This window comes from Astatotilapia calliptera, chromosome 11, assembly GCF_964374335.1.
Source record: "Astatotilapia calliptera chromosome 11, fAstCal68.1, whole genome shotgun sequence".
NCBI lineage: Eukaryota > Metazoa > Chordata > Actinopteri > Cichliformes > Cichlidae > Astatotilapia > Astatotilapia calliptera.
The window spans coordinates 823,534-846,607 of NC_137432.1; the positions used below are offsets into that span (position 1 = coordinate 823,534).

At 46.3% G+C, this 23,074-nt stretch overlaps 1 protein-coding gene across 4 annotated transcripts in view; it reads right to left on the reverse strand.

Moving 5' to 3' along the window:
• ascc3 (activating signal cointegrator 1 complex subunit 3) overlaps positions 1-20,261 on the reverse strand; it is a 148,503-nt gene extending 128,242 nt beyond the window's left edge. Inside the window, exons 1-5 of one of the 4 annotated variants that reach the window (XM_026185174.2) lie at positions 20,159-20,211; positions 19,767-19,825; positions 19,399-19,597; positions 14,159-14,309; positions 11,393-11,970 (exon numbers count right to left, since the gene is read on the reverse strand). In XM_026185174.2, the coding sequence (XP_026040959.1) occupies positions 11,393-11,970; positions 14,159-14,309; positions 19,399-19,488 (819 nt within the window). In that variant the 5' untranslated portion in view covers positions 19,489-19,597; positions 19,767-19,825; positions 20,159-20,211. Of the gene's footprint in view, positions 1-11,392; positions 11,971-14,158; positions 14,310-19,398; positions 19,598-19,766; positions 19,826-20,079 lie in introns of all 4 variants that reach the window. The other 3 variants (XM_026185177.2, XM_026185175.2, XM_026185176.2) reach the window with 3 other exon arrangements.
• Between the last annotated feature and the right edge of the window lie 2,813 nt (positions 20,262-23,074).

Below are 23,074 nucleotides of genomic sequence, written 5' to 3' on the forward strand. Positions count from 1 at the left end.
GTGTTAAAAAAATAATAATAATAACAACAAAGGTCAATCAAATGGACCAACACAGCAAGGCAGGGATGGTAAAGTAAATCCGTTGGGCTTCTCTCTTTGCCTTCAGACAATAATTCTGATGGCAAAAGAACCAGACGGGACAGGCGGCCAAAAAAACAAAAAAACACAACAACTTTTTTATCAGTAACAGTTTGGATTTATGTTTCTCATTGAATCCTGGCAGCAGAGAATGAATTTGTCCCCCTTAATGAGCTCTGCCTGGTCGGCTGTCACTTCATCGGGACTCCGCGTTTGGACCATCGTGGTGGTGGACGTGGCACCGTTTACTGGGACAGTTTGTCCTGCAGAGTTATGGACTCTGAGACTTTCCCCTCCTTTGAGTCACAACTTCATACGGTTGGTTCATCAAATATACTTTACTGTGTTTTATTTTACCATCCTCTCAACCCTGCTGGTGTTTTTATTCAGGATTTTACAGACTTTTTATCTTCCACTATTCAACTGGAGAAAGTCTTAATGATCAGGGATTTCAGCCTGCACGTGGACGATCAGGATGCGGACGATCAGGATACGGACGATCAGGATACGGATGATGCTTGCTCTGAAATGTTCTGATTTGTTGGACCCTCATGCGATCACTGATGCTGATGTTGCTACTCAGGGTTTTAACAATCATTGTCTGGAGATATTAAATTCGGTGGCACCTATGAAGTCTGTCATTGCTGCCCGGAAAGAGCTCATCCGTGGATAAATGATGACATAAGGAAAGTCAGAAGAATCTGTAGGAAAGTAGAACGCCTTTGGAAAATCAACTAAACCTGAAGTTCACAGGCTCCACCTTAGGAAACTTTGGGTTTCCCTTCACGAAAACATAAAAACAGCCAGATCAGGATATTTCAGCTCAGCTAATCTCATCAAATAAGAGAAATTTGGAGGTGCAATTTGAAACCATAAACTCTATTGTTTTCCCCGTGGTCCACCCAGTACCCGTGACCTCTAAATCTGAGAGTGATGACTTTCTAAATTTCTTCGTGGATAAAGTTAATAATGTCCGTAAGAGCATTGGTTCTTCAATACTGTCTGTTTGTGTCTCTGGTCCACCTCCCCCTCATTTACTGTCAGTGTTTAACCCAATGACCATACATGACCTTTCACTCCTGCTGGATACAATGAAAATCGAATAGTTATGCCTATAACTTCTGTTCCCTGAAGGAGATGAACGAGGTACAACACATAAGTACGGGATATCACGCCCTCGCGTGTCCTGGCTGAAGAAACTTTATTCATGCCTTTAAGGCAGATGACGTGTGATGACACGCGCACGGCCCCGCCTGCACATATAGCCGCTGTCATCACAGTCATCCCTCAGTTCGATAGCCGCTCTTCACCGAGCCAAACTGCTCAGTGGGGCCACCTTGTGTTGTACCTCGTTCCTCTCCTTCAGGGAACAGAAGTAGACATACATGTTCCCTTTCAGTCGATTCACTCAGTACAACACATCACCACATCCTTAGTGAGCGGTAGACCCAGCAGAAAGGACAGCATGAGCCACCAAAGGGGCTGTAACGTCCAACCGATAAAACCGCGCAAAAGTGTCCAGTGATGCTGCACAAATATCAGCTACAGGCACCCCTTTAAAAAGAGCCCATGAGGTTGCCACCCCCCTGGTGGAATGAGCTTTCACCCCGTGGGGCAAAGCAAGACCTCTGGTGCCATATGCCAGTGAGACAGAGCTCTACCTCTATTTGGATTAGCGAAGCAGACAAACAGCTGGTCACATAAACGCACACTCTGAGTGCGCTCAATGTAGGTGCGTAGCACACGCACTGGACAAAGAGAATGCATCCTCCTCTGCTCCTCAGATGCAAAAGGAGGGGAGCAAAAGCTCAGCAACTCAAACTCCACTGAGCTATAAGACGCAGGCATGATCTTGGGAAAATAGGCAGCATTTGGACGCAATACAACCTTGAGACCATCAGGAGAGAACTGTGTGCAGGAGGGATGCACAGAGAGCGCATGAAGGTCACCCACTCGCTTTGCTGAAGCCAAAGCGAGAAGTAATGCAGTCTTATATGAAATTTCATAGCCACAGACTCAGTGGGTTCAAACGGGGGCTATAAAGGGCCCCCAGCACCAAAGACAAGTCCCAAGCAGGGACACTGGACTTAAGCACAGGTCTCAGCCGGTGAACCCCTTTCAGAAAATGTATGGCAAGGGGATGTGCACCTGGTGTCACCTCATCAAAGCCAATATGACAAGCAGATATAGCTGCTAAATAAACCTTAACTGTCGAAAATGAAAGGCCCTTATCCAGCAGCTCCTGCAGGAATGTCAAAACATCCACAATAGAGCACTGAAATGGGAGAGTGTGGCAGTCCTGGCACCATGTAAAGTGTAAAGTGTGCGTGTTAGTCCCCATAGGGAAATAGTTCCTCTGCATTTAACCCATTCACCCAGTGAAGCAGTGGGCAGCCGCCAGTGCAGCGCCCGGGGAGCAGTGTGTAGGGACGGTACCTTGCTCAGGGGTACCTCAGGGTAGCCGTTCAGTGGAGTCGAACCCCCGACCTTCCGATCATGGGGCCACCACTCTACCTACTGAGCTATCCCTGCCATTGCTCGAAGGCTCACCATTTGTAAGCATACAAGCCTCTAGTAGATGAGGCCCTAGCGCTCTGAATTGTCGCTTTCACACTAGGTGGCAAACCCTTAGCAATCAAGTTTAACCTCTCAGCAGGTAAGCATGAAGGCGCCACAGATCCGGGCGCAAATGAACCACTTCTCCGCCCGCCTGAGAGAGGAGGTCCCTACGGAGAGGAAGCTGCCAAGGACTTGCTGCTACCAGGCTGATTATCTCTGCATACCACGACCGTGTGGGCCACCAAGGGGCCACTAGAATCAGAGAGAGGGAATGCCGACGCACTCTCTCTAGAAGTGGAGATATCATTTCCACTGGGGGAAATGCATACAGGAGCACGTCTGGCCATTGGTGCGCTAGCGCGTCCAAGCCCAAGGGTGCATCGTGGTCGATTATGGAGAAGAATAGGGGGCAGTGAAGCAAAAAGATCTATTTGCCCCTTGCCTCTTGCCAAATAGGTCCCAAATCTGAGCCACTATTAAAGGGTGTAACCTCCATTCTCTCACCAGAGGACCCCTGGAGAGAAGGTCCGGCCCCAGGTTCAGGTGGCCCGGGACATGGGTGGCTCTTAGAGACAGAAAATGAACACCATAACAGCAGAGAGTGAGACAGCTTCAACAGGGGAGGAGAGTGTGTTTCTCCCTGCCTGTTTATGTAAGACACCACTGTTGAATTGTCCGTCCTGACTAAGACATGCTGGCCCTTCAGGACTGGACAGAAATGCTTTAGAGCTAAGAACACTGCTAACAGCTCTAAGTGCGGACCAGATCCCTCGCACCCTTGCACAGCGCTCCCCACCCTCTTAGGGAAGCATCTGTGGACACCACCTTGCGAAACAACACCCTCCCGATCCGAGAGCCCTGATGCAGCAGCCTGGGCTCCCTCCAAGGACGGAGAGCTAGCATGCAAGACGCGGTTACCTGCAGCCTCCTCCGGAGGTGACGCGATGCACACAGGCGGTGAGAGAGAGTCCAGTGTTGAAACGCTCTCATTTTTAACAGTCCAAGTGGCACTACGGCGATCATAGATGCCATCATGCCCAACAAACGTAATAGCGTCTGGAAACGCAGTCTGCGTCCCAACTGAAATTGAGCGAGGCAGCGATGAAACGCGGCCACTCTGTGCTCCGACAAACGTGCGCGACTGGAAAGCGAGCATATTTCCAAACTGAGAAAAGAAATCTGCTGACTCGGGATTAGCGAGCTCTTTTGAACGTTCACAGAGAACCCCAGTGTCTGAATGTGTGACAGAACCAGCGACAGCTGTGTCTCCACCTGCTCTCTGGAGCAAGCTACGAGAGCCCAGTCGTCCAGGTAGACTAAGATGCGGATGCCTCTCTCTCTGAGGGGCGCTAGCGCTGCTTTGGCACATTTCGCAAAGGTGCAAGGAGCGAGCGACAGCCCGAACGGCAGCACTAGGTATCCGTAGGCTACGCCCTTGAATGCAAACCTCAGAAACTGCCTGTATTTCGGGTGTATAGCCACATGAAAAAAAAGCATCTGTTAGATCGATTGTTGCAAACCAATCTCCCGGGCCGACCGCATTCAAGAGCTGTTAGCATCTTGAACCTGTACGTTTGTAGATACGTGTTCAAGACTCACAGGTCGAGGATGGAACGAAGCCCTCCCCCTTTTTTCGGAACAACAAAATAACGGCTGTACCAACCTTTGTCTGCTTCCGAAGTGGGGACCACTCGTATTGCTCTTTTCTGCAATAGTGCCTTTATTTCCTCTCTGAGTATCATCACCGCCTCGGTGTTGACAGTCGTGTTTACGACTCTCTGGAAACGAGGCGGCTTGACCCGGAACTGGAACCGGTAACCCATGGCAACAGTTCGCAGCACCCACGGAGAGGGGGCGCAAGCACGCAACTGAGGGAAGTGAGCAGCCAGCCGGCTGACCTGCAGCACCGTCGGCAGGGCGTTGTCGCCCCCCAGTGTGTCTGCAGGGGACTGCATCACCTGCCCGACCTGGCTCATTCTGCCTGCAGGCTGAGCATTTGTGATTGTTTGAGAATAAACAACACTCTTTATTGATTGTAACATGGGAACATGTACATTCATACATTTTGTTGGAGGCACCTTTTCTGGGGCACAACAATGAAAAACAGCGGGAACACTCGATGTGGTCACCTGAACATTTAACACACCTGAACAGGGAGTTACCTGAGGCATTTTGTGTGCAGGGGTTTTGTGCTTGGGAGACAGTGTTAGGAAAGTGCAGCGCCTTCTGGGGCTGACAACCTGAACAAAACTTAAGCGGCACCTCTTGGGTGGCAACAGAGGGGTAAAAGCAGCATCTCCCTGCTGCTGGACCCCTTCTCCACTCGAAACCACAGCTAGGAGGGCTGAGGCTTCTTCCTCCTGGGCGTCGGTTCCCGCCGGGGGCCCGAGGGTGGACCTTTGCTCCAGGCTGACTGGCGTGGAGCTCGGGCCGGAGGATGTGCTCTCGCTGGCGGCACACCCACTTCAGCAGTGGGCACCAGTCTCTTGCCAGTCGGCAGAGGAGCGGCGGGCCTGTGAGAGCTGGCTGCGGGCTTGGGCTGACGTCTGGGGATGATGTCGCGCAGAGCTTCCATCTGCTTCTTCCTTCAGATCGAATCTAGCCTGAATGGCTTCAAGTGAATGTCTGAATATCCCAGCTGCAGACACTGGTGCGTCCAGATATACAGCCCTGTCCCTATCTGGGACGTCAGAGAGGGTGAGCCACAGGTGCCTCTGCGCCACTACTGTCGAAGCCATCCCTCTGCCAAGGGAGAGTGCTGCACAGCGAGACGCACGGAGGATGTGATCTGTGGCAACTCTGACCTCGTTAAGAAGAGGTGCCAGCGGGCTGTCATCAGGAATCAGCGATCTGAGCTCCGTCAGGCACATCGCCTGGTACATCTGGAGCATGGTGACAGAGCTCATGGCGCGAGTAGTGCCGGCATGAACCCGATAAATCTTCTCCAGCTGCAAAGCAGAGAATCTGCCGTACTTGGACAGCAGAGTTGCAGGGCCGCCGACACCATGGTTATGGGACGGGGTCAGATAAGCAGCCAGAGACGGCTCCATAAGGAGTGGGTTAGCTAAGCCAGCCCCCTCGGCGCCGTCCAATTCCATGGACTGTCCATAGCCGGGCATAGTGACGCAGGTAGACAGAGGTTTGTCCCATGATGCTGTTAGCTCGCACACAAAGTCTGGGAACATGAGCTGGCGGAGGAGAGGGCCAGTCACATGCAGCTTCTCAGCAGCACGGCGAAACAGGGAGAAAAGAGTGGCATCATCGTGGCCGACCGGCGCAGCAGCAGCGGCACATTGGGCCGACAATGAGCTCTCCTGCTCATCCTCTGACAAACCATGGATGTCCAGGCCGATGTCCAGCACATCATCGTCTTACTGGGGAGCGCTGCAGAGTTCAACCCAGGCTGAAGCCCGTCAGCGCTCCTGCATGGTTCCGGCTCGTCATCGGCTAACCCATCAACATATTCCATGTGGTCAGCCCAGCTAATTGCGGGGACATCAACCAGATAATCCTCGTCTTCAGACTCGGACGAAGCCAGGGCTCCAGACTTGGAAAGGAGAGGGTCATGCTGTGCGACAGCCCAACACTTTTTCCACAAACATCAACCGTCTTTCCAGGGTCGAGATTCTTACTCTGGATGGCATTACCTTGGCCTCCAGTAACGCTGTGAGGAACCTTGGAGTCATTTTGACCAGGACATGTCCTTCAATGCACATATTAAACAAATATGTAAGACTGCTTTCTTCCATTTGTGCAACATCTCTAAAGTTAGAAACATCCTGTCTCAGAGTGACGCTGAAAAACTAGTTCATGCATTTATTACTTCCAGGCTGGACGACTGTAATTCATTATTATCAGGAAGTCCTAAAAACTCCCTGAAAAGCCTTCAGCTGATCCAAAATGCTGCAGCAAGAGTCCTGACAGGGACTAGAAAGAGAGAGCAGATTTCTCCTGTTTTGGCTTCCTGTTAAATCCAGAATTCAAAATCCTGCTCCTCACATACAAGGTCTTAAATAATCAGGCCCCATCTTATCTTAATGACCTTGTAGTACCATATCACCCTATTAGAGCACTTCGCTCTCGCTCTGCAGGCCTACTTGTTTTCCATTAGTACCTACTCGGATCGACTGTTCACAGTTTTCGGGGTTTTCATTAGGTCATAGTACTTGGTACCGGGTACTAAAATAGTTCCTGCACAGCCAGGATTCCAAGCGATCCGAGCAGGTACTAAAATGTGATGTTGTCAGACCGCATGCTAGCAACTGGCTCGTCAGTGGCGTCACTCGATGAGACATGAGAGAGTCTCATGCACAAAAATCAAAACCACCATTTTTGAAACCCGGCGATGAGGGAGATGGCTACAAAACCAACGGCGTGGTCCCCGAGTGTGACGAAAAGCCACAGAGCGAGCAGCAGGTGTATCATCGCCTCCACCTCCATCTTTGTTCTATGGTTTGTGTCGTATACCAATTACGTCACAGGACACTCGGCCGCGTTGCTATGACGATGACCACGCATATTAGGTGGTAATCAGCTGTAATGGAAAACCAGTTGATAATGGAAGAAGTCAACATAAGCTTAAAATTATTATTAAAGTTTCTGAGATATCTCCCTGCTACTGTACTGAACTCCCCTCACTATGAAATGACATGACCAAATCTGTATGTAACTAAATGGCTTTGCAGTCCGCGGTTCCCGCCTGCACTCAGCACCCACCACAAAATGTCAGCAATCCAAGGTCACCAATGAGAAATAATAAGAAGCGAGTTTCTCCATTGTTGGCTTTAATGCCACAGAGTGCAAAGCCTTTAAACTTTAGTGTTGACTTTGGAGTCACACAGAGGTAGATGCATAGAGAGCCTGCAGGTGCACTCTCACAGTGTGTTTCCGTGTGTGTCTCTGCTCACACACACACACACAGCAGTCTACACCTGAGGATGTCTGTGGGAAAGTTGGCTTCCAAATGTCAACTACGTGAGAAACATTGGAAGCAACTGGAACCAGCTGAAGTTGTACAATTCTGACTCTGTGCTAAATTGATAGAAGGGCTGTGGGGTAGGGGCAGATGAAAGCCTGGACATATAAGTGAAGTGTTGAAAATCCACAGGCACAAAATGGTTTCCTGCTTCATATAAGAATGTGAAGAATAGCAAATTAGAGGTTCAAATAGGGTGAGAAACAGACCCGTGCAACGAGCAGCCTAATCTGCTTTACACAGGAAGATGTAGATCCAAACAAACCCCAAAGCTGCACAGCAAATCCCTCACACAAAAACTTACACTCCAGTGTTTGGACATTTAAACAGCTGTCACTCTTCAGGGCTGCTGTTTCACCACGTCATACAACGCTTACGTCAAAAATATGAAATACAAATATAAAAACACGTGCTGGCTAGTCACAGGAGCACGCTCAGTGAGAGACTGAGATTACCCATAATGCACCACAGAATGACACAGCAAATCATCTCAGTATTCTTGATATTTATTTATAATCACCTCTGTTAGTCCTTGATATTTATTATTGAGTGATCTGTAAATATTGGTGCGATTTCTTACATTTGAAAATTCTGTAACATATTGCATTGTTTAAATAGTTCGTCTGTTACTGTCCTGGAGCAACTGTAACCCACATAATGTGCTTAGAGATTAATAAAGTATTCTGATCCTGGTTCACTGAAGTTCACTGAGAGACAACAGTTCCCACTTAGACTGAGGTGGAGCTGTCTGTCAGCGGCAGAGCTAAAAACTAACTGAGGGCAGTCTCAATCATCCAGGCAAGAAAGCCCACAAAGGTTGATTCTGTTCATCTGGACGTGGAGCTTTCAGACTGCAGAGAGCTGAGGAACCATTCCCCAGCTCTCTGTGATCACTGGTCATGACAGTTATACAATTATTGCATATTATGATCCTGAACCTCACAGCCACTGCTGCTGGTTTCAGTCATTGTTTAAATGTCCTGCTTATAAGGCTGGAAACCTGCAGTCAGCTGGGACTGAAGAAGTCAGCTGATGAGTGACGAACGTTACTCCAGATGAACAGAATCAACTTTGTGGGTAAATGAAGGTTAAAACAGTTTAGCAGACACAGCTGTGGTGTCGAGCTCAAGTTACTGCACTCACAAACCTCGTGTCCACTCTATGCTTTATGCTGTGCTGCACTTTATGCTTAAAGAACATCAGCTATGCTGATTATTTTGTGACTGTATGCTTTCCAGGATGTGGATAATGTTTCCATGGAGCAGACGTTCAGCACAACAAGCTGCTCGGTCAAAGTCTAAACTCTACACAATAGCACACAAAGTCTTTGCAGTACAAATTTAGTCACATCCAGATGTTACTGGTCTGACAATGAGACTCAGAAAAGAAAGAAGCACATGACTGAGGCGGACACACAGCTCCGCCGCTCACTAACAGCTCCTTCATGTTCATGTTAGGAGGAATTTAAACGTGTCCGTAGAGCTTCAGTTTCATCAACACTGAAGTATTAAACAGTTTTGTCCAAGATAAGCAATGACCTGAGAGCCTCCATCGTTTATCATTAACACAGTGGCTGTAAAATACTGAACCAAGGCAAAGTGGATTACAGACACACAGAGAACCAGATGTGCAGAGCAGAACCAGATGTGCAGAGCAGTGGGTGCACCACAGCTGAGTCCAGAGCATGAGATAAAGTGAACAGCAGACCAACAGGACGGGCTTCAGGCCTGCACAGCACAGCTGAGGATGCAGAGCTGCAGGCTGATGTGTCGTCTGGTTGTAGCCAGCTGCACGGCTGACAGTGACGTTTCTATATTTTAACTTTCTTAACTCTTGTTCTACAATAATGAAAATATGTGCATGTTAGGTATTGTGCTGTTTGCTCACCCATTCATTTATTAGTAGGTTGTAAAATGTATCACCACGATCGATGGTGAAAATGAACAAGTTGACTAAGAAAGGACTTCTTCACCAACACTGGTGTAGCTGCAGAGGTAAACATCTTCCCTGTGATGCAGCCGAGTTTGAAATTCTACTGTGGTGACGACCCTGAGGCAAATATGAAGAGGCGCAGCAGCACGCAGTGATCATTCAGCTGCTGACAGAAGAAACACAGCTGATGGCAGTCACTGCTTTTACACTCATCCTGCTTTTCCCGAGGAACACTTTGCTTTTGTTCCTTAAACTGTGAATATAAGTTCATCACTATCTCTAAATACCGTTGTATTGATGCAACACTTTTCCTTCTCTTGGCTTCAGAATAGACAGCTGATGGCTAACAGCACGGCAACAAGTGCACCCCTGCCACACTGAACACACCAGCACATCATCTGCATCACCGCTGAGCTCAGGTTTCATTTCCACTCTTTGTTTTCATCATCGTTAAATCACAGAATTCCAAAAATATACGTTTGATTTGACAAAGTGAATATTTACAGCCATTTTCACACCTACAGTGTGTTTACTGTGGTCATGTTCACGATATGAAGGAACAGCACTGGAGTTAAACTGGAGCCGACACTACGTCTCCAAAGGGTGTTTGTGTCTGCACTCAACGAAGAACAGACCACACAGCCCTGGTGTGAACACGCGTATTCATTATACTAATCATTTAGATGATTTCACTGCAGAATCTACTAAAAAACAAACACCACCAAACGTGCACTGAATGCATCGTTTCTTTGGCACCACAGTCAAAGATGTGTTCAAATACCTGTGGACAGAGAGGGACTGAAATGTCCTCGACCTGTGACCAAAGAGAACAGCAACACAACGAAAACCTTACAACAACAAACACAATCAAACCTTGAAATCCCTTTGACACCTACAGCTAAAGCTCCGTGTGTTCACAGCTCATATCCAAGCACACACCAGCAGCCCCAGTAAGAGCCTTGATATGGGCAAAGGATCAAAGCAGTTATCAGGAAAATTATGGATACAAGTGAAAGACAAAAGGGTCCACATCCTGTTACCTGGTGAATTTACTGTAACACTGTTGCTATCATTTTCTAATAGTTCTAATCAGTGTCCCAGGTCACACGGTGGGAAAAACAAACCCTAGTCAGGCACTGGCAGCACTGGTACATCTCTCCTTATGGTCTTAACTGTGTGCACATTAGGCTCCTAATATTTCCAGGTCTTTATTGCCACTGAAGGTCAAAATGTACAAGTCTGAAATGTGCAGAGGTAAAGGCCAAGTATGGTTTAACAGCCAGGACATGATAACTCCAGTGCTGCTGAAGGTCAGCGTGATAGAATCAATAGATGTTGCACAACAATAAACATAACAGTGGGAGAGGTCAAACTTCACAGAAATGCAGTGATGAAAGCATCACAACAGTCTGTCAGGTTTATAATCAAGCGTATGGATGACCTCCAAGCCTGCTACGAGCTGAGCACCGTGCAGGACGACATGACAGCAGATGGTGCTTTAGAGGTGGGGTTCGTACTAGATGGTCTAGGGCAGGATGATGCATGTCCTATTCCTGAGTGTTTGCAAAGCCAAGTTACCATAACAACCAGTGTAGACGCTGTAGCACTGGTGAATCTGTACAAACAATCTGATTGGTCCACATGAAGAAACAGTGCAGACAGATATTAAATATGACAGAGGCACTGATTTCTGATGATGTGTGAGGATAAAAACAACCCTGAAACACCAACTTCAGTCAACACTTCTGCATAAAATGAGTTCCTTACTTTCCAGTGACTTCTATTAATGCGCATGTTATATATTGACCTAACCTTCAGGGTTAATACGAACAGACCAGTGGTACAGACCTCGTTCTGCAGCTCATCGTTGCTCCTGTGTGAGGCCAGCATTTCAAACAGAGACGTGCACAGCTCCTCTGGGTTGGATGACATCATGTTGCCTCCACACAGATATTTATCTACTTCTGTTCTAAGGATGGAGCCATCCCCCGGGGTCAGGGGGCTTCCTGTACTGGACGGAGCCTCTTCACTGATGCCCTTCTTGCCGCTCTTTTGGTTGTTGAAAAAGTTGATGAAATCCAAGCTGGCACTCTCTTCCTGGATACCGGAGAAGGGCAGCCCCTCCAGTGGGTCGAGTGTGTAACCGTCATGTGAGAAAGCAATGTTGCGCCCAAAAGCGGCGCTTCGGTCCAGGTTGCGGCAGGAGCGTTGGCTCTGGATAAAGTCTTCGACTCGGGAGTCACCGAGCAAAGCCACCAGTCGACCCACAGAGGCGCAGGACGCTTCAGCTGCCGATGATGGAAAGGGACCGAACATGTGTTTGATGGCCCGAGTCTCCTCTGTACCAACGTGGTCTTTGTTGTGGAAGGTTTCAAACAGGAACACGGCTGCGCTTTCACCCACCGCCTGACCGAGTTCAGAAGCCACTGTGGAACAAGCACATGCACACCACAGTTAGCACTGCAGCGTTATGCACAGAATTTACAGTTAGGTCCACACATGTTTGAACAAAAACACACTTTGGTCATTTTATATTTGCAAGAACCAAGAGTTTGTAAAGGCATCGAACTCTGACTGCAACCCAAAATAGGTTTCCAGACTCGAGACGAACTGAAGGTAGAGACACCTGTAAACATGCAACAACTGAAGGCAACTGCAGCAAAGGCGTGGCTGAGCTTCTCGTGGAAGCAAACACTGCACCTGGCTGTAGACGCTCCCAACTGCAACAAACCTGCACATCCAACTATTCGAAGCACAGCTGCCAGTTCTACCCTCAGCCTCCTGCCTGAGTTATGACACTGACAAATGGTAAATATCCTGTATTTCTGTAGCGCTTTTACTAGTCCTTTACACGTCCAGTCATCCACCCAGTCACACACTGGTGACTACAGTGGCAGCTACATTGTAGCCACAGCCACCCTGGGGCGCACTGACAGAGGTGAGGCTGCCGGACACTGGCGCCACCGGGCCCTCTGACCACCACCAGTAGGCAACGGGTGAAGTGTCTCGCCCAAGGACACAACGACCGAGACTGTCCAAGCCGGGGCTCGAACCGGCAACCTTCCGATTACAAGACGAACTCCCAACTCTTGAGCCACGATCGCCCAAGATTGTGGCACAACTACATTTTCAAAAACCCCGACCCGAGGGTTGAAGTCACTGAGATTCGAACTCATCAAAGCTGCCCCGTTCTCGAGTCATTGCATTCACAGACTTGGGTGTCCACGCTGCACTGCAATCAAATCAACTGTTCGAGTATACAGAAGTAAAACTCTAAAAGTGTGTCACTGTCCAGAAACCCATGGATGTTCCTGTACCCGCCCCAGAGAAACACCAAACTCTACCTTCTACATGAACTCTGTTATAATGTCAAGTCATAAAAAGCCAATAATGCCAGGAAAGAAGGACGCAGTCACTAATCAATCGACTCATTTAAATGCATGATGTTGTTCAGCAGTCACATACTGCCAGCAGTATCAGTCGACTGGCTTCAGCTGTTAGCATGACCGGAGCTTCTGTCAGTAACGTCCACGTGAGGTTTATAACCCACAGGATTCATTAAGCACTAGCTGCCCTGTGAGGAACGGACCTGGTTTCCTTTTCTTCCTTGAAACCCAGTGTGGCCCAAACACTGGCAGAAAGGAGAATTTCCATCTTAAGGGAAAATGGATGTAATGATTATCATTTTAATGATGACGATTATTAGGATTGCTGCAACAATCACCTTTACCCTTTCTATTACCATTAGCTGTGCCTAGACAGCAGCACTGCTTTATATGGCCATTAAATCTGTGCACAGCACTATTAATAGTGCTAGAAAGAGTCGGCAGCTCTAAGCAGGAAAGGCCAAACACGAGCTAACTGTTCCTGCACCTCATTTAAATATTATTCCAAACAATTCATACTTTAGCAGAACTGCACTTAAAAAAAAGAAAAGAAATGCAGCATAATTGTCCAATTAGAGGAAAAAATGTCAAAAGGACAGAGGCAGACTAGAGCAAAGAAGGCTGGAGAGGCAAAGTGAAAACAGATGAAAAGGATTTAAACCAATTAAAACGGCCTAAAAAAAGCAGCAGCTCGTGGTTGCACGTTACAAACACAATGGCTGCTTTCATCCTCGAGAGCATCCTAAGAACAACTTTTCATTTGGATCTAGTCACACAGTTTGAGGGCAGCTCCAACACACAAACGAGCACACACACTGTTAGTCTGACTGGTGAACGGTGAGCAGCCAATCAGATCCTCGCAGGATTTCCTCAGAGCTCAGTAACACATGGACAGACTTTAACTCTGCCATCAAACATGCTGTTTGGTTTGAGCTGCTCTGTGTTTGAACCTTCACATGGAAGACGTGTGAACAGTACAATAACCACATGATCACATTAACAGCTGATAGAGTACAGCCATTAGAACTACCTGCAAAATCTTCCATGTTGCTTTTGCAGAGAATTCCCCCAAATATAACCTACCAACACTGCATGATGTCATTTTGGCCCCGCCCTTCTTTATTCAGGGTTTTAATGAGTATAAACAGAAGCAGGCATTCTGAGGTTTTCATGAACGCTTCTCCAGCTTCACACAAACACGAGTTACAGCTGAGGTGTGCCTCCTTACCCATCTGTTTGGCTGCCAGGAGCAGGCTCTTCAGCTCCTGACTGGCAGCTTGCTGCTGACTTTTGTCCTGATGCTCGGTGCAGAAATGGACAATCTTCTGCCACGTCAGGCCCTCTCTGGCAAACAGCTCCTGTCTCTTCAGACGCTTGGCCTAATGAGTCACAGAGAGAGATGCAATTACACTTCAAGAAGAGCAGCACTCACTGCTCTGATCACAAGTATCTGGAAATGACCACCTTTGGTTAACAGCACTTAGCCTGTGCATTACTAACAACACTGTATTTCTAAAGTATTTCTATTATATTTCACTGAGCATATGAGAACCTATACTATTAATTACACAGGCCCAGTTTACTGACTGTGGGCAGGGTTCATCAACAGAGACTGAATCATGGGTCCACTCCCACGGTTCACTGTTTGAACCTTTGTCAGTACGAGGTCGACTCACCTAAAAGCCGATGACACTGTGAGTGATATGGAACAGCTCTGTTTGTTTTCATGCTTACTGATCAGTAGAGCTGCCACGATTAGTCGACTAGTCACGATTACGTCGACTATCAAAATCGTCGACGACTGATTTAATAGTCGGCGCCTCGTTTGAAGCTTTGTAAGATCACAAAAGACGCAGGAATAAGCAGCAGGATTTAAGAGTGTAATAACGGACTGAAACAGAAGATGGCAGCACTGCATGTACAAGGATGTCAGCTACCGTTAAACCCAGAAGAAGAAGAAGCTGTGTCCCAGAATTCATAGCGCGGCCCAGCTCAGTTTCCAACAATGGCGGCAGCTAGTTAGTTTTAATGTTACTCTTATTATTCTTTCTGGGTCACAAAATAAACGTTTAACATATTTTCATGGAGAATGTAGCTGTGTAAACCTCAAATATCTGCTCAGTTTATCAGGACACCGCATATTTTCAAAAGCGCTCCGACGTTTTCGGAGACGTCTGTTACCCACTAGCTCGATAGCTAGCCGGGGGCAAGGCTAACTAGAGCCGTGAGAACACCGGACTCCCGGCAAATCGTTTTCAAACCCACCGCCGTCTTTCGCTACTCAGGTTAAACATGATATATGAGTCACTTAGATAACTTAAAATGTTATTGTTTGGCTTTTTTTAGTATTTTATTTGTTCCTGAGTAAATCAGTTATAGTTATAGTTTTCACACAGCTGAATAAACGTCAAGCAGACAGCTGATTATCAGAAGTGTGAGATGCTCAGAGTTTACTCCGGTGTCCTGTTAAAGTTTAGATAGCAAGGAGTTTATTAAACTTCAAACAATCTGCAGATTTCATTAAAATTTAATAAACTATCATCTTGTCTTTATTTTTAGTTAGCACAGACCGTAAACACTTAAAGCTGTAAGCTAATGATAGTTATATAAGAGCAGATGCTGCTGGTGCAATAAGCTGTAGTTTTACGTCCAATGGATGATGATCTGATTAGTCAACTAATCGCAAAAATAATCGGTGACTAGTCGACTATCAGAATAATCGATTGTGGCAGCCCTACTGGTCAGTGCTGATCTCATTTACTGCTAATATAATGCTCGTTGTTTCTGCTTTTTCACTGACACCAGAACAGTGCAGTTCACACGTGTCGTGGACTCTTCATGCACGCTCAGCGCTCAGGAGGTCAGAACAAGCATTAACATAACGACTCCGTTACAATCAGCATCTGCACGTCTTCCAAAGCTGAGAGATAATGTTGGGCTGCCTTCAGCTTGCTTTTCCACGGAGAAACACTTTCTGCTTAGAGGATTTAACGAGAGCTTAGCTAGCTGAAGATCAGTGGTTGAATAGCATGCTCAGTTTCATTTTAAACACAAGGAGCTGATCTGAGAAACTACTACAAACTGAGAAACATTACAAACAGTAATGCTGACTGGCAGGGAAAAGGAAACATGGACACAAATATATGGAAGTCATCAGTGAGCAGAGGACAGGAAGCTGGCAGGTAAAGGTGAGCGTACAGCACCTCAGCTGACCTCGTTCCTCTAGCAAAGTACTTGATCCTTATTTGTTTCAGTAAGAAAAGATCCCGTATCCTAAATGCAGATGGGAAGTATGAAAATAGCATCTTCACTGCAGAAAAGACGACTTTTGTTTGTAGGTTTAGTTGTTAGAAAAAGAATCTGCAAAAACTGGTTTATGTTTTATTTCCAACAGCAGAAATGACAAACATTTCCCTGCTGTGTCAGTAACTTTGTATTCTTAACCTCTTCTGTCAAGTCTGGGATACATGACTGCTCGCCACCAGCAGCAGGAAACTTTGTATCCATTCAATAAAAATTAGGGTTGCTACTCTGAGCCATCAGCAGCCGCTCAAAGGCCACGGGCCACCTCGTCTGCAGCAGAGCCAACAAACAGAAGCCACAGAAATGATTGGGTCACAAACAGCCTGTCACAGCACAGCTACAACATTTCTGTCATATGACAAACATGTTGAAATCACATCAGCTGCTTGATATCAAATATGAAACATTCAATTTTCATTACAGATGCTGAGCTTTTGTTTCATTTTACTACAGATATATTCAGCCTCTTGTTTGTCCCAGACTTTTGTCCAGTCTGAGACCACAACAACATGTCAGCTTGTCCTGGGCGATAGTTTCAGCCTGGACTACAAGATACACAGTAGGTGCCGTGTCAAACTTCCACGCCCGTGTAGTTTTACATAGTTTTTCTCCAACAGGGCTAAAAAAAGCAGCAGCTCGTGGTTGCACGTTACAAACACAATGGCTGTTTTCATCCTCGAGAGCATCCTAAGAACAACTTTTCATTTGGATCTAGTCACACAGTTTGAGGGCAGCTCCAACACACAAACGAGCACACACACTGTTAGTCTGACTGGTGAACGGTGAGCAGCCAATCAGATCCTCGCAGGGTTTCCTCAGAGCTGATGGACAGACTTTAACTAACACTGGAATACACCATGCTGTCAAACATGGTGTTTGGTTTGAGCTCATACATGTTATACTGTAGTGGAAGCCTGCTCTGTGTTTGAACCATCACATGGAAGTCGTGCTCTAGAGCCCCACAAGCTCTTTTAATGGATTCATTTACTTCTTCTGAGAATTCAAATTCTACAGTTTCAGCCGAGGAAACAACTTCTTCGAGCACAACAAAAGAACAGTAAGATTTTTTTATGTGAAAATCTAAGTATTAAGAACTGCTTGCATAGATAATCAGAGGGTTAGCAGCAGCTAGGTGATGTTAATCAAATGCACCTGAATAACATCAACGGTGCCTGAATAAAAGCACAGGTGTGGCAGTTCACTGGTCTGAATCATTCAGGTGTGCTCGCACAAAACCAAGAAGAAACACTGATCTTAACTGTTACTGCCCACTGATCTGTGAAGGCATTCCCAAACAATCTGAAGTCCATCAGTGGGAGAAATTATTCATGAGTGGAAATCAGAATCAGATTAATTTAATAATCCCTGAAGAAATTATGTGAATGCTCAAAACAGCTGTCAATCTTTCCCCAGCAAACTCAACCCAAAGTCAGACGCTGCAGGGCTGAGAGAAGCTCAGAGAAACTGTGGGACAGAGCGCAGCATGTGCACACACAGGCTGAACAAGCATGGCTGCTTTGGAGGGAGTGCCGGGAAAAGCCTCCTCTCTCTACATCAGCAGCACTTAGATTTGCAAATCTGGGATTTTCTTTCCTCTGTTGCAGCGAGTTTCTCGTCTCAGACTGATAAATCACATGGTGTGTGTGTGTGTGTGTGTGTGTGTGTGTGTGTGTGAGCATCTTTGATGGAAACAATTTGGACAGGTGGCTCGAGCCATCTGCTAACCAGAGGGTTTGTGGGTCGATACCTGGCTTCCAGAGTATCCTTGGGCCAAATACTGAAGCCTAAGTTGCTTCTGATGCGTCCGCTGCACACTAACACACAGGAGCACAAAAGAAGTGCTTGTATGAATGTGTGTGAATTTCTATAAAGTGATCGGGATGGAAATAAGAACACTAAGCGCATTAATGTTACTGTGCAAATATTAATGAATGAGCTCCACCGTGCTCAGCCAAGGCCAACGTGGAGATGTCTGGTGAAGACCTAACACAGAATACTTATTTTAACACAACTGTATTTATGTAGGGCCAAATCACAACAACCACCACCTCACGCTGCTTTATACTGTGAGCTAAGACCCAACAATAATACACAGGAAGTCCCAGCAATCAGACAACCTCTATTAGCAAGCATTTGGCGAAAGTGGGAAGGAAAAACTCCTTTTAACAGGAAGAACCCTCCAGCAGAACCAGAAGCAGGGAGGGGCGGGGCCATCTGCCACGACTGGTTAGGGGTGTGGGGAGGAAGACAGAGCAAAACACAAACTGTGGAAGAGAGCCAGAGATTAATAATAACTAATGATTAAATGCAGAGTGGTGTATAAACCCAGTGATTGAAGAAGAAACACCCAGTGCATCATGGGAAGCCCCCCACAGCCTAGGCCTATTGCAACATAACCAAGGGAGGGTTCAGGGACATCTGATCCAGCCATCACGATAAGATTTATCAAAAAGTTTTCAGACTTTCTGACTCGAAGGCTTTAAGATGAAAATGTATCCTACCCCTTCTAATAATACTCTAACACAGCGGTCTCCAACCTTTTTCGACCGGTTTATGCCCGACAATATTTTCGCGGACCGGCCTTTAAGGTGTCGCGGATAAATACAACAAAATAAAACTAGTACCGGTACCGAAAAAAAGGTTTATTCATAACAGACGTGAAAAGACCCAGGAAAACCGAGTAAACGATAAAACGATAACAAAATAACGCTGAAAACCGATAAAAACCCTGAAAACCAGACATTTCACACCTGAGCCTCAACTCTCGCGGCCCGGTACCAAACGACTCACGGACCGGTACCGGTCCGAGGCCCAGGGGTTGGGGACCGCTGGTCTAACAGATACGATGAAGTAATCACTAAAGATACCTCAGAAAAATCAACCAGAAATAAAGAGTAGCACTCATAGTAAGTAGTACACATCGATACATCTGTGAGCTGGTTATGAATAATTTATCTTTAATGATTAAAATGTTATTTGTGAAGAAATTCATTAAGTAATTGCTCATCAAGAATACAGTAATAGTGGGCTCAACAGAGCTCTGACTCTTTTTATAGAGCAACATGAAGACAGTCTGTTAGTATACCAGCTGCTTTGTCCGGGAAACCTCACTTATACACAAAAGTTATTATCAACACAATTCATTCATAAACGGTTTAGTCTCACCTTTAGATCATAGAGCTGTTCGCTGAAGTCCTCCTTCTTGCTGACACTGGAGAAGGACCGAAGTGCTCCTGTGAGTCGAGGAGGAGACATCGTGTCTGTTTCCCTCCCCACACACCTGGTGTCCTGGATCTAGGTTCTTCTGGATCTATGGTTCTCCTGGATCTAGGTTCTTCTGGATCTATGGTTCTCCTGGAACCTGCTGACATACAAACACAACAGTAAGATGAACCTTCAGTGTTTCTACTCCACAGCAACTCCACATACAAAGCAGCCAAAGGGCTTTGGACCTATGCGTCGCGACACAACAGCCACTGATGTTGTGAAGCAAACACGCCGTCCGTGTACAGTGGTCATGGTAGTCACGGTACCTGTGAACAGGCTGGCTGCGTTCGTGGGAGAGTGAATGAGACACTTGGGACGAAATGATCTGGAAAATAAAAACTTCTTGGTGAACTGACTGGTTTGGTTTATCTACAGATGCATGTTGTCTCCGGGAACTTGAAAGGTCCCGGATTACAGGAAGTCAGGTGGCTAACACAAACATCTCCAACAGAAGAATAATGCACGCGCCTTAGCTGACTTTTATAAGTTCTCGCGCGACTATTACACACAAAGCTAACGCTAAGTATGCGCGTTGCTAGCTGGCTGTCATGCTGCCTGCTACATCTCTTTAAAACTCACTTTTAACACTGTCGTCACTATTAGTGCAACAGGAACTGCGACAGATGAGTCTATAAACCATTCACAGCGTGAAACTTACGCTTCAACTGCTTCCTAAAGCGCCACGTACAAGTCCAACAGTCAGTGTGTGAGTACGCTACCGGCAGATGTCAACACAAGGTGCACGTAAACTAGGGATTATGGGTATTGTAGTTTAGACGTCAAGCGGCTGTATAGAGGGCATGGATAAAATGACTACATTACCCGCGTAAGCAGAGAAGGTGCGCTTATAGCGAACACCAGCGAACACCGAATTCTGTTTTATGGGCGGAGTTAGTACTTGTAAACGGGACATGCGGTCTCCGCCTGAAAAGAAAAGTAAACTTTAGTATCCTCTCTGCTACAGTACAGGGAGACGAGACGACGAGGCTCCAGTTCATTCAGTGCAAAGGCAGCAATAAATATAAAAAGAGTAAGAAATTAATATACACTTTAAGACTAAGGTAAAAGTAAAAGGAATAAAGATACACTTTAAAATTAAGGTAAAAGCATCAATAACAGTCTGAATTTACATATAAAATTTGAATGATTTAAAGTGACCTTGAAGTGGTTTAAAATAGCTAGCGTAGCAGCTTTACAAATCTAACCAGTTCAAGGTACGTGTCCATGTTTTTGGAGTCTGCAGACTTTTCCTTTCTTTTGCCATCTACGCTCTATGATTCTGATACTTTTATTCTTTAAAGCCAGCTTATGATTCATGACACGACCTGATGCTGAGCACATTTTAATGAGCACTAAATCACCTGAATTTTTACTTTCCACAATAAGTAGTTACAGTAGTGGTTTTTGATACGGGCGACACGGGCGGTTGGTGGTGGGGGGCGGCATCACGGGCATTGGCAAAATTAATTAATTAATTAATTACTTAATTAATAAATTACTCGTACTCATGCTACCAGAAATACACCTGAGACAAAGTGAATCTGTGAACTAAGGTGTAGGTCTATTAGGTTATGTTGTGGCGATCCTCGGGTTGAGGGATGGGTGTTCATACTGGAGTGCAAAATTAAAACCAATGGAAGATGGACAAGAAAGTTCAAAGCCATCAGGTCCTCTGTTTAGAAAAAAGAGAAAAGAAGAGGAAGAGAAACGAGCAAAAGATGCAGGTAAGCAGATGTGTGATTGGATAATGGCAGGTCATCCTGAAACAATCAGAATCAGAATACTTTATTGATCCCTAAGGAAATGATGTGGGTTACAGTTGCTCCAAGAAGAAATGGTAAAAATAGCAACAGTAACAGACTAAACTCCAAATACTGTGTAATACATTATGTTACAGCAGAGTTACAGATTTAAGAAATAGCACTAATACATACAGATCACTCCATTAAATATCAAGGATTAACAGAGGGGATTATAAATAAATATCAAGAAAATTGACAAGAATATTTCAGAGTAGAAAAGAGTGTGTGTAAAAAGGGTGAAACTATTGCAGTGTTCACAGTGTGTTAGATGGAGGAGTTGTACAGGGAGACGGCCACAGGCAGGAATGATTTCCTGTGTCGGTCAGTGGTGCATCATGGGTAATCTCAGTCTCTCACTGAACGTGCTCCTGTGACGGGCCAGCATGTCATGGAGTGGGTGGGAGGAATTATCCAATATTGTCTTTATCTTGGACAACATCTACCTCTCAGACACCACCCTAACGGAGTCCAGCTCCATCCCCACAACGTTACTGGCCTTGTGCATCAGTTAATTTAGTCTGTTGGCATCTGTGACCCTCAACCTGCTGCCCCAGCATGCAACAGCATAGAGGATAGCACTGACCACAACAGAGATACAACAAGATAACATCAATTAGTATGGATAGTGAAAACGTCTGTTTACGTTTGTTAGGGGGGGCGCCAGAGGGAGTGTTCGCCCAGGGCACCAAACAGGCTAGAACCGCCACTGAGTAGTTAACACAGTCAAACACACCTTTTGTCATGGTCCTGAGTCTGAGGACTCAGTGTTTTGTGTTTCCTTATGCTTTTGTTCATTCCGAGTGTGTATTCTGTTGTGATTTTGCCATTTGCCATGTGATTTTGGGCGACCATGGCTCAGGGGGTTGGGAATCGTATCTGTAACCGGAAGGTCGCCGGTTCGATCCCTGGGCTCTCTGTCCTGGTCGTTGTGTCCTTGGGCAAGACACTTTACCCTACTTGCCTACTGGTGTTGACCAGAGGGGCCGATGGCGCGATATGGCAGCCTCGCTTCTGTCAGTCTGCCCCAGGGCAGCTGTGGCTACAACTGTAGCTGCCTCCACCAGTGTGTGAATGAATAGTGGCATTGTAAAGCGCTTTGGGTGCCTTGAAAAGCCCTATATAAATCCAATCTATTATCATTTGTTAGGTTTCTGTTCTTTGCCTGCCTGCTCCCACTTCTCTGTGTTCCCTCTGTCTGTCCATGGTGTTATTGTGTCTGCTCATGAGTCTGCCTGTCAAGTTCAGTGTCCTGTCTGGTTCTCTGTGTCTGTTAGTTTCCTGTTTTATTCTGAAAGTTCTTGTCTCATGTCAGTGTGTTCAGTTTTACCTCTCCCCTGTCTCGTTAGCCTAATTGCTCCCAGCTGTGTCTCCCTCCTGTGGCCCATTCCCTGATTACTCCCCGTGTATTTAAGCCCTGTGTTTTCCTCTGCTCTCTGTCGCGTCGTCTGTTTAGTTCCATGTCAGTCTGTATTATTCTGCTACCCGGTATTCATTCTGCGTCTCTCTGCCATCTCTCTTTGTGCATTTTGCTCCTCCTCCCGTGAGTGTCTGGTTTAAGTTTTGTTCTTTAGTTTTCCCAGTTTAGGTTTGTTCGCTCTACTCTTCCTGTTTTGTCACCTTCTCACTGCTGTAAATAAACACTCACTCGCACCCCAGCCAGTACCTGCATTTTGGATCCTTTTTTCAATACACCACACGACTGCCCCCAGCCGTGACACCTTTCAGCTTTTCATATACAGTGGAACCCCGACTTACGAAATTAATTCGTTCCA